The sequence below is a fragment of the Solanum pennellii genome, chromosome 2, assembly GCF_001406875.1.
Source record: "Solanum pennellii chromosome 2, SPENNV200".
Classification (NCBI taxonomy): domain Eukaryota; kingdom Viridiplantae; phylum Streptophyta; class Magnoliopsida; order Solanales; family Solanaceae; genus Solanum; species Solanum pennellii.
The window spans coordinates 28290960-28303215 of NC_028638.1; the positions used below are offsets into that span (position 1 = coordinate 28290960).

The 12256-nt window shown below is 33.0% G+C and overlaps 1 protein-coding gene across 2 annotated transcripts; it reads left to right on the plus strand.

The window, feature by feature from the left end:
* The first annotated feature begins 8103 nt into the window (after positions 1-8103).
* LOC107009605 (putative late blight resistance protein homolog R1B-16) lies at positions 8104-11951 on the plus strand. Of its 2 annotated transcripts, XM_015208950.2 has the most exons (3): positions 8104-8224; positions 8516-11254; positions 11806-11951. In XM_015208950.2, exons 2-3 carry the CDS (start codon positions 8553-8555, stop codon positions 11891-11893), a joined length of 2790 nt encoding a protein of 929 aa, XP_015064436.1. In that variant the 5' UTR covers positions 8104-8224; positions 8516-8552; the 3' UTR covers positions 11894-11951. The 2 variants fall into 2 exon arrangements, with proteins under 2 accessions (XP_015064436.1, XP_015064435.1); XM_015208949.2 differs by having other exon boundaries at positions 8110-11254.
* Positions 11952-12256: the final 305 nt, after the last annotated feature.

Below are 12256 nucleotides of genomic sequence, written 5' to 3' on the forward strand. Positions count from 1 at the left end.
TCCAAAAGAAATCATAAACAACTCAATTGATAACATCAATTTCGTATTGGATGAAAACCCACTTGAAAACTTAACTTTTGAAATCAATTTTATGGAACCCTTTGAGGAAAGAGGTCTCAAAAGGTGAATTAGATCACATACCTAACTAATAATGAAGATTTATGGAGGAAATTTACCCTTTGTAGCCCTTAAACCTTCCCCTAGCTTGGTCTTCAATGGTGTTCTTCACTAGAGAGAGAAGGAAGAGAGAAGGAAGAGAGTTTGGGGTTTTGGAATTATGAGCTTAGGTTAGTTTAATTTAGGTTAGGGTCTTTATATAGGTCATTAATTAACTTAATTAGACTTCCATAAGCCCCTAAATAATTAAATAACCCCTTAATTATTTAATTTGAGTCACATAAAAACGTGAAGAAAATCTCAACCCTCACAGACGAGACCTCGACCATAGTCCATCTTTGAGTCAACGCTTATTGTCCCCCTCCGTGCTGCACTTCATCATTTGATTCAGAGACTGGTACAAATGTAACATTACAAAAATTTCTAAGTGTTGGTCAATGGATTGCATCGACTCCCCGTCGATCAACCTACGCATCGTCGACTGCCATCGTCAATGTACACTGACCAGGAGGTCTTTGACCCCAAAAATGAAAGGGTCCTCCTCAAGGGACCTTGGTTTGTCCTTGGGGATTCGTACCTAGACGTTTCGATAATGAATCAACTCTAATACGATTTATACACCTTTCCACCAATTTTCATGAATTTCGGACTCCTAAAATCTAGTCAAATTGGCAAAGGCACGCTAATACCTCCCTGAACTCGTTTCTAGACGTCATGGACGTTCTTGAACGTTTTGGTTTCTAGACTTCCTAAATGACTTATATTCATTAAAATGGACCTTAAAACGGTGCCTAGACCTTAGGAAACTTATGTTAGGATCTATAACACCGTCTTGGATTTTCGAAATGTTACAGTTGGTTAGTCTATTGTAGAAGAGAAAGTCAATCATGATTGTACATTTTTCGTCAAATCATGATTGTACATTTTTCGTCAATCACATGAGTACCATGACTAACTTAGTTTTGTTAGACATGGTAGCTTTGATGTCATTCTCGGTATGTACTAGCTTCATGCCTCTTATGCATCAGTAGAATGTAAAAATTTGAGTAGTCAAGTTCCATTTCCACTGAATTAGTTATAGAGTTCAAGAGAAATTCAGCAGTTCCTGAGGTTCATTCCATCTCGTACCTTAAGGAAATAAAGTTAGTTTCCATGGGATGTGTCTATCACTTAGTCTGATTTAATGTTTTTAGTGTTATGATACCTCCTATTTAGTCAGTTTCAGTAATAAAGGATTTTCCAAAAGTCCTCCTAGATGATCTATCTAGAATCCCTCTTGAAAGAGGAATAGACTTGAACATATTCATCATTCCAGATACTTATCCTATCTCTATTCCGCCATATAGAATGGCACAAGCAGAGTTTAAAGAGTTGAAAGAGCAGTTGAAGTATTTCTTAGATAACCTTTTTATTTGACAAAATTAATTTAGGAGAAAGTTAGGTTTCAATTGTCTGTAGCTTGTGAGAAAAGCTTTCAGAAATTGGAAAAGAAGTTTACTGAGCCTAGTTTTGACATTTCCAGAAGGTACTCAAGGTTTTGTGGTGTATTGTGATGCATCGAAAGTTTGTTTGGGTTGTATGTTAATGAAGAATGAAAAAGTTATAGCTTATGCCTCCAGACAGATTAAAGTTCATGAAAAGAATTACTCAACCCACAACATAGAGTTGGTTGTAGTAGTATTTGTTTTGAAAATGTGGCGTCGTTATCTTTATGGTGTTCATGTGGATGTGTTCACCAATCACGACAGTCTTCAGTTTGTGTTTGGTTAGAAAGAGTTTGATCTCAAATAGAGAAAGTGGTTAGAGATACTCAAGGATTTGATATGAGTATTCTTTACCACCTAGGTAAGGCTAATGTTGTTGATGATTCCTTAAGTAGGTTGTCTATTGCTAGTGCCACCCATTTTAAGGAAGATACAAATAAGTTAGAACAAGAGGTGCATAGACTTGTACAATTAGGATTCCAATTAATAGATTTCACAGAAGGAGGAATAGTGGTGACGAATCGGACTGAGTCATCATTAGTGTCAGAAGTAAAGGCGAGCAAGATGAAGACTCTATCTTACTTGAATTAAAGATACATGGCTTCTGAACAAGGGAGAGATGGTGTTTTGAGGTATCGAGGTAAATTTTGTGATTGATTTCAAGGGTAATTGGTATGATCACCTATGTCACATTGAGTTGCTTACAACAATAGTTACCATTCTAGCATCCAAATGACTTCTTATGAAGCTCTTTAGGGGAGGAATGCAGATCTCCTTTTTGGATGTTTAAAGTTTGTGAAGCAGGGTTGATAGGACCTTAGTTCGTTCATCAAGATATGGAGAAAATGATATCATTCAAGAGAGGTTAGAAACATGGCAGAGTCGTCAGAAGTCTGAAAATGATGTAAGGAGAATGGAATTAGAGTTTGAGGTAGATGACTGATTCACTTGAAAAATTTCACCCCTGAAAGGTGTTACGAGAGTTGGTATGAAGGGGAAGCTCAGTCAAGTATATCGATCCTTAAAATATTTTCAAAAGGATTGACAAAGTATCTTATGAATTGGAACTACCACAATAGTTAGCAACCATCCATCCGATTTTTCACATCTCCATGTTGAAAGAGTGCATGGGAGATACTTCACATATCATACCAATTGAGGATATTGGAATCAATGATAGTTTGTCTTATTAGGAGGTCCTGATTCAGAATCTAGATCGCTAAGTTCACAAGTTGAGAACAAATTAAGTAACATCAAGTCAAAGTTTTGTGGAGAAATCGGTTTGTGGAAAAGCCACTTGAGAAGCAAAAGAGGATATGAAGAAGATATGTCCACATATCTTTAAATCCGGAGAAAAAGTTCTGACCAATGTACTAATTTTATTATTAGTACTCTTTAAATTGTGATTGAGCATGTTGTTGTTGCATTTGCTTGTTGGGTGTTTGAACTTGATGTTACTACCCTAAGTCTAGTAAGAATAACTTCATTCGAGGACGAATGTTCCCAAGGGGGATATATTGTAACATATCGCAGCTAACAAGAACTAGAAAGGAGTTTAAAATTTGGAAAAACTTATTTTTGAAAGTATAAGGAAATCTGGAATTTTAAGTAATTAAAAGAATGTGTTTTGGTTAACTTCAAAGACCATAACTCCTAACTCAGGTTGAGTTAGGTGTAGTTCCCGATATGGTTGAAATTCCTTGGAATTTTATTTCGAATGCCTTCGAGTTTACGAAATTTTGAGTTTGGATAAGTTAGTTATGCCTTTCGGAAGTTGGGCTGTTGGATTAACTAAATGTCCAATCGGGGAATTAAAAGGGTATATCAGTATTTTCCTTAACCAATTAAATTAATTCATTTTAGTGACTTAATTAGGGTAAAACCCAGAATTTTTCAGTTTAGAAAGATTGAGAATTTACGTTAGGACTATTGGAGAAAGAACGCAAGATAAAGGAGAATAGGAAAATGCAAGAATTTCCAAGAACGACCGTTGGCTTGTGGATTTTTTTCGGGGTTGATCCCTAAAAAGGTATGTGAGTCTCTCATAGCATCTGGTTCGTTCACCCACGATCCAAATATGTTTGTTTCAGTATGAATTCGTCCTAAAGAGGCTGAACGTCTGATGTTATTTATATGTATTCTTAAATTAAAAGTCGTTCTTGAATTGGGTTGACATTGAGAAGTTTCCAAGATCTTTGAGTCAAATTATAGAGTTGTTTTGATTTAGGTTCTTGAGTATAAATGTTGGGTGTCTGAATCTAAAGAGATATTGAGAAAAATATTCAAGTTAAGGCGAATTGGGACTGGAAAACAAACAAGAGAAAAATCGGACAAGGAACAGGTACCAGGTCCACGTCGCGGACTTTTTCCCTTAGGGAACAACAGTTGCTCCGCATCGTGGATAGGAAGCGGACTCATCTGTCTGAAAATATAGTTTGGTGAATAATTATTTAGGAGCATCTCCGCGTCACGGACTTGTTCCAAAACGGTTATTTCATAACTTTCTCAAGTTAGCTATTCGAATCATTCCTAAACATCAAAAGACCTTTCCTATCACAAATCTTATTTCCTTGAATCCATAATTAAATTTAAGGAAAGTTAAGCATCAATTAAAGTAAATTTAAGGGTCAATTCAAGTAAAGTTAGGACTCAATTCAACTAAATTTAAGAGTAAATTTAAGTGAAGTTCATCAAAGTTTTTTCAAGGTCTTTTACAAATGTTAAATTTGTTCTAAGACTAAAAGTTTCAAGTTAAGATAAGAGTAAATAATTAAATTCATTTGTCAAAATCTATAGGGAACTAAGTATTCCCAGAGAAATTACAAATGTTTTCACATTTAAGATAAGAGGAAACTGAGGTTTCCAAAAGAGTTTTGAGCAAGGAAAAGGGAACATCAAGTCCAAGAGAGGTTTTAAGCCAAGTGTTGAATAATTATCTCAACCCAAAGAAATAAGTTGTTTTTACAACATATGAGCTAAGTATATTTTTGGGAGTAGTATGGAGCATCGATATGGGGATGCTAGTTCATATTAACTCAAGTCTTCATAAGTCATGTAGTCATCATAGGCATTAAAGGATCATACTTTTTAGATGATCACTTAAGTTAAGCTAGTGATCCACTTAGTTAAGTTAGCTTCTTATACTGATGACAAGGTATAGTCGGTCCTTGGCAGCATGAGGTAAAGTGTTGTATTATCACTATAACTCTTAGATGATGATTGTCAGTTAGATAAACTCCCACAATAGTAGTTGCATAGTTCCTTAAGAGGTTCTGCTTAGTATGAATGGGGGTATGGGACTTCATTCATGCATTGAACAAGGAGACTTTGGGAGAAAAAATGATGTCTTTTATTATGATTATGAATTGATGTCATTATTTTATATTTTTACATACATCTTAGAGTTATTTTGTATCTTTGCATACAAAGAGTTTACAACATGTTTTTAAACAACGTTTCTTTATCATGCACTTGCTTTTAAATTTCTTAATATTTAAATGAGTTTAGTTAAGTATTCATGAGTTTAGAAGAGTCAAGGTAAGTGTTTCCTTCAGAATCTCCTTCTAGCCTATGTTGTTTACCATTCCAACTTGCATACTCGTACATTAGATGTACTAATGTCAGTTGGCTTGCATTGTATTTTGATGCAGACACAGGTAACAAAGATTGTCACCTAGCGCACTGTTGATCCAGTGAGCAGCTCAAAGTAAGTTGGTGAGTTTCCTTCCATTCCGAAGGACTCCTTTTTCATTATTTTCAGATTTATTTTCAGTTGTTAGGATGTTCAGGGTTCTTGTCCCGACATCCATCTCAGTTATTAGAGGCTTCATATATAAACAGTTAGCAACCAATTGTCTTTACATTGTAATTTATTATAACTAAGACTTGAGTTGCCATTTGGATAAGTTTAATGTTTTATTTTTAAAAACGTTCTAATTTATCTTTTATTTAAAGGATAGGAAGAAGGGGTTCAATGAAGGTTGATGTTAAGGTTTTTACTCCAATTAGTGATAAAAACCCTCGTTTTGATCCTGTAAAATGAATGTGAATAGCATAATCGTATATTTCATATATATGACGAAATGAATAGATAAAAGATTTGAATAGCCGGAATGACTTATTTTAAGATCAAATTGTCCACCTCTTTGTTGGCATGGGTCAGATTTTTTTTACCAACGATTTTAAAGTCACTTTCTCTAATAACCGGCCTTCAGACTTAATTTTGACTATATTTTAGTGTCAAGGTCAAAATTTAGATCTTAAATTAAGTTCAACTCCAGAAATTGAGGATAAGAGTCAAGTCCCAAGTCGAGATCAAAAGTTGTATCTCAATTCGAGGTCGTATTTGGGGCTCAGCTCACAGTTGGAATTTAGGTCTCAAATCGATGTCAAATTATGGATTTTGGGTTGGATCTCAAAGTTTGGGCCTTTGGTCAGGTTGGATTTGGGAGTTGAATAAAATCATATATTATTATAAGTGAAAGCTCCTAATCTCAAAGTTGAATTACCTTTTGTCCTTATCCCTAAAATAAATTAATATTAATATCTATTTAATCAATTGAACATTAAACAATAGTTATAGTATATTTAAATTCATGCATCAAACAAGATCTTAATGCATCATATATTCATGTACTAATTAAATGTAGGTAATGAAGAGTCTAACAACTTTTCAATTTTAATTTTTAAGATAAGTGGGGGCAATGAAGAATCTATCAAACACACTCACACCACATTATTTATATTCCTTCTCATCTTGCATTCTAGAGTAGGCACTACATCAGTTGTAAAATTTTCATTATCAGTTTGTAATTATAAGAATTCTTACTATTTTATTTATTCGTTTTTTTTAATAATTTCATGCATATTCATCTTCTTTTTGCCGAGAAATATGTTAATTATGATAGTTACAAGATGAATATATACTACAATATATATGAAGTTGTAAGTAAATTTTTATTTTTCATATCTCCATTGTTTTGAGTTTTTAAATATAACTTCGTAATTGATTACTGTTTTTTGTGTTCATCCTTTCTTCTATCTTTAGAATATATAGTAAAACTAATCTCATTTTGTATTTATTATTAATTATTTTGAGGGTAAATATGTTAAATCCCAAAGAATAATAATTCTGTCTTCTTCATTCTTTGATAATCATTTATCTTTTTAAAATAACATATTTGACTTTTTCTTTTTATATCTCATCTCAAATGTTTTTAAAAAATTATGTACTTAACTATTACATAGAGGTACAAAATAAATGTAAAAGTAAAAATTAAAAAAAAATATATATAGTAAAAAATGATTAAATGATACATTGAAAATATTGTTTTAGAATTCATATTTAATTTATNTTTTTTTTGTTCATCTTTTTTATTATTATTATATGATTATAGTTTTTTATACATATGATATGTTCTGTCTACAGTATGTCGACTTCTAACAAAATGTAATTCAATTAGTATGGAAATACTTTTGTCTATATATTTTAATGTGATGTCTTTTATTATGGATGTCATGTCTTTATTTACTTCTCTTTTTTTCGTTCGAAATTGGAGATTTTTCTATAAATTTGATGGTATACCGCCCAAACATTTTGTAATGTTTTTCTTTATATGTATCTTTTTTTATAGACAATTTCTTTTTTGATTATTAAAACTAATGTTTTGTAATTAAAATATATTAATTCCTCTAATATAATAAAACATTTCTTTTTCATAAAATATTTAAAATATCAAACCTCCAACATCTAACACAAGATTTTCATGTTATATTTTGTGCAGAGTTATATTCTTATGTTAAACTTACACATGAAAGGACTTTAGATTTTAACTTAGCTATATAAAATAATTATTCTGATATCAATTAGAGGATAAACGTGCAATGCACGTTCCGTAAACTAGTATAATAAATAAGTAAATAATAATAAGGAAAAATGATTGAAAATTCCCTCAAACTACGTCAAAGGAACAAAAATGTCCTTGGTGTATTAGTTTGGCCAAAAAATGTCCTTGGTGCTAATACGTGGGTTCAAAAATACGCTTGTAGTCAATACTTTGATCCAAAAATACCCCTATTGTTTCTAAAACATATCAAAAATGCCTTCTCCAAATAAGTATATTTTTTTTCTTTTTAACCAAATTTTCTTCTTATTTGAATTATTAAAGAACTATGATCTTGTTTTCTTTATTTTAAAATCACTTTAACAAATTAAAATGTAGAAAATATTTTTTTTCTTCTTAATCTCATCTTATCAATGAAAATAAAAATAACTTCATGTACCATCTTGACAGATAATTTATGTTATATGTATAGGATCATAAAACATAATACTCTTTTTTTTTTATCTCAATTTGATAAATTTTGTATCTTGAAATTTAAACATGTCTATTTATCTTTTACGGATAGTTAGGAGCTAAACTTTTCTCAAAGACAAAAGGACCATTTATGTTCAACATTTTATATACTAAGGATGGAAGTGAACCTACTATTTAAAGTAAAGGGACTATTTAAGATGTAAGTCTGCAGATATCAATTCGGCCACTCTAATCTCAACAACTTCTTCTATCCTTTTCTCAAATGTCTCTTTTGCAGCTATATCCTTAATTATCTGCCATTGAAAGGTTAGTTTTCCTTAATTACTCTATCATTTTATTCAACTTTTAGGGCAAAACAACACTCATAGTGCCTTAACTATCAAGTATAAGTTAGCTCCTTGCCTATATATATAGTTGTGTATCGGATCTGACAACTTTTTGAAAGAGTTCGAGCAACATAGAGATATAGTACAAGTCTTATGTTTTTCAGTAGATCTAAATATCATCATAAGAAAACATTACTCAAGTCAATGAGCTTTGAATCACAATCTTTTTTTGCCTACTAGGATTAAATTATTTTTACACATTAAGCTGCAGTCTTCAGGTCATAATCGCAAAGGGGAATATTGTTAATATGGCTTATGCAAGTTTGATTTCTCTTAAGACGACGATAAAATCGCTCTTGATGACATCCAATTTGCCATTACAATCTCTAATATGCGATCACAAAGAAGAACTTTTGGCTCTTCATGAAAAAGTTAGTTCCCTGGGAGTATTTCTCAACAACTTTGAGAAAAACAATGTTTCGGGGGAAATGACGGATTTGGAAGTAGAGGTAAAAGAAGTTGCAAGTGCTGTTGAATACACAATACAACTGAGACTAACAGAAATTGAAATGGCAAATACTAAAAACAGTGTTTCTGGAAAAATTGAAGGTCAAAACTTTTATCACAGCCTGCAACAAGTAGCAGTTGACATCGATCGTCTTAGGAAAGAGTCAACAAAGATTCGAGATAAAGGGAAACAAGCATCAGAAGAATCATCGGTTCGAGATTTTTCAAGTTCAGCAAATGATGGTCTGAACGTTAAGAACAGTATGGTTGGGCGTGGTGATCAAAGGGAACGGTTGTTAGAAGATCTGACTAGAGGATACTCTGGTGAACCCAAAGTCATCCCGATCATTGGGATGGGAAGCATTGGTAAAACAACCTTAGCAATAGAAGTTTACAATAGTGCGCACGTTCGTTCTCATTTTGATGTTTGTGCCTGGGCTACTCTTTCTCAACAGCACAATGTAAAGGAAATCTTGTTGAACCTTCTGCGTTCTACAAAGGGTGGCACATTTGACATGCTCGATGAGGCAGAGTTAGCAGACATGCTGCGTAAAAGTTTATATGGAAAGAGGTACTTAATTGTCATGGATGACATCTGGAGTATTAAAGCGTGGGATGACGTGAGACGATTCTTCCCAAGTCAGAACAAGGGGAGCCGAATACTGTTGACTACCCGTAACAATGAAGTGGCTTGCTATGCTAATACAGAAAATCTTTCGTTGCAGATGAGCTTCATGGATCAAGATGAGAGTTGGAACCTTTTTAAGAGTGTAGCATTTGCAAATGAAGCATTACCATTACCATCTGAACTTGAGAATATTGGGAAGAAAATTGCAGAGAAAAGCCACGGGTTACCACTAACTATTGTCGTGGTTGCGGGGCTTCTCAAATCCAAAAAGACAATAGAAGATTGGGAAAGTGTTGCTAAAGATGTCAAGTCATTTGTCAAAAATGATCCCGATAAACAATGTTCACATGTTCTTGGGTTGAGTTACAATCACTTGACTAGTGATCTAAAAACATGTCTTCTGTATTTCGGAATTTTTCCAGAAGACTCTGAGATTCCAGTGAACCATTTGAAGAGATTATGGATGGCTGAGGGGTTCCTGAATTTTGAAAATGACTTAGAAGGAGAAGCTGACAAGTGTTTACAAGATCTTATCAACAGATGTCTAGTTCATGTCAGCAAGAAAAGTCGTGGTGAAACAAAAATTATATCATGTAAGGTTCATGATCTAATACACGACTTGTGCTTGAGACAAGTTCAAAGAGGAAACCTTTTCACTGTAAAAGACATTCTGTTTGAAAAATCCGATGAAAAGAAAGCTCAAATCAATGATTGTGATCCAAATCATGTTCCTTCTGTATGCCAACCTCTCAGTAGGCATAATATGCAGCCGTTTAAGCGCTGGACTGGTGACGAAATTTATGGATCTCCGTATGGTCTATATAGGGCCCTTCTTACCCCTGGACATCATGAGTTGAGAGATGATGATGACAACAATCTTTTGAAACGAACTCGCTCTATTTTCTCATTGGGTGGTTTTTTTTCAACTTTTGTTCTCCAATCAGAGCTTATTCATTTCAAATTACTGAAAATCTTGGACTTGACACACATCAGGATTTATAGTTTCCCTCTACAGATACTAAGCCTCATCTGGTTGAGGTACCTAGCATTATTCTGCTCTGAGATTTTCGACGTAACTCCAGAAATTTGCAGGTTATGGAATCTGCAGACATTCATTGTTGAAGGGTATCCTCCATCATATTTAACTTTTCCGGAGCAAATTTGGGGACTAAGGCGATTAAGGTATCTGAAACTGCACAAATTCCATTTACCAAATCAACCAAGTGTATCTGTTGACAAAGCAAGATACATGAGTTTTTCAAATATACAATCTATTTCTTACCTGTCTCCACTTTGTTGCACGAAGGAAGTTCTTTCGGGGATTCAAAATGTTAAGAAAATAGGAATCAAAGGAAATCAAAATATCCGTGAAAGTGGAATTTTCAACAATCTTGTCATTCTGCAGCAACTTGAAACATTGAGTGTAAGAAAATTTTATAATTGGAGTGCGGTGACCATTCCAACAACGCTCAAGAAGTTAAAATTGTACAAAACTTTTCTACGTTGGTCTTACTTGGACATCATAGCTGAGTTGCCTAACCTTGAGGTGCTGAAGCTGGTGCTTAATGCTTGTCACGGCGAAGAGTGGGATCCAAATGTTAGAGTATTTACTCAATTGAAGGTTTTGCTAATTCAAGCAAATTATCTCGAGTCCTGGAAAGCGACAAATGACAATTTTCCTGTCCTTGAACGCCTCGTGCTTGGTTCTTGCTCTTACTTGAAAGAGATACCCATTGAGTTTGCAGATATCAACACATTACAACTGATTGAGCTTGATAGTTGTCCTCCCATACTTGCGGAATCTGCTGCACGAATTCAACAAGAACAAGAAGATCTCGGAAATGACCCCGTAGATGTCCATATTATACCAATCAGGTGCGGAAATAGTATAACTAATCTCAATATTACTAACACACCTGATTTGCTGAGATTTTGATGAGGGTGTCTGATATGAATTGAATTGGATCTAGAGGTTGGGTCCTTTCGTAATTTAAATTTTGAAATTTAAGGGATTTGGCTTAAATTAACCGAAATACCTAACAAAATAGTTCCACAAATTATCACAATTAGAAATAATTATTTTATAAAAGCATAGCTAATCCTATTTAAAATCGTTATCATTTGGTATAAAAATTTACTTGTCTTTATTTTCATTTCTCCCATAACTTTTGATAACTATAACTCCTAAGTCTTCATATTAATAGCCATGTTCATGATATTATTTGGTATTCAATATTATGTCCTATAAATAGAGACATTGGAAAATTTTGTTATCAAAGAAAATGATCAAATTTATATGGCCGGCTCATCGTTTGGCCAACAATTACAATTTTTTTCTTAAAAAAAATCTATAAAATAGTATTTTATTGCTTAAATATTTCTTTTAAATTTTTTTACTCAAACGAGATTTTATTATTTTATTGCAGGCACGTTTTGGGTGAACCGAAAAAAAAGATTATTTTCTCCAGACATTCATCTTTAGATAAATGGATTAAATGTCAATCTAGCAATTAAGTGAGAAAATATAAACAGTCCCAACAAGATTATTAGCGGAAGGTATAATTATTATTTTTATTTGGAATAATGCACAAGTACCCCCTCAACCTATACAAATAAATATTTTTCATTTATGTTTAATATAATAAATAAATATTAAATAGGAAAGTAATTCTAATTGAATGTCTAAATAATTACGGTAGTCACATTTGTGATCTCTTTCCATGTCTACAGGAGCAATTTTTGTGATTTTGTATCAATCAGGTACTTTTTAGTTACATACTTATCTCGTACTTATACAGATTGGTACCCACAAATCGTATTTTTTTTGCTCGTTTGTCTAATGTATCAATACTTATACAGTTTGATACCTACAAATTG

Coding starts and splice junctions, on each gene's coding strand:
- LOC107009605 (XM_015208950.2), top strand. CDS start 8,553: ATGGCTTATGCAAGTTTGATTTCTCTTAAGACGACGATAAAATCGCTC. Junction 11,255..11,805: donor GTCCATATTATACCAATCAG/GTGCGGAAATAG, acceptor ATTTTATTGCAG/GCACGTTTTGGGTGAACCGA.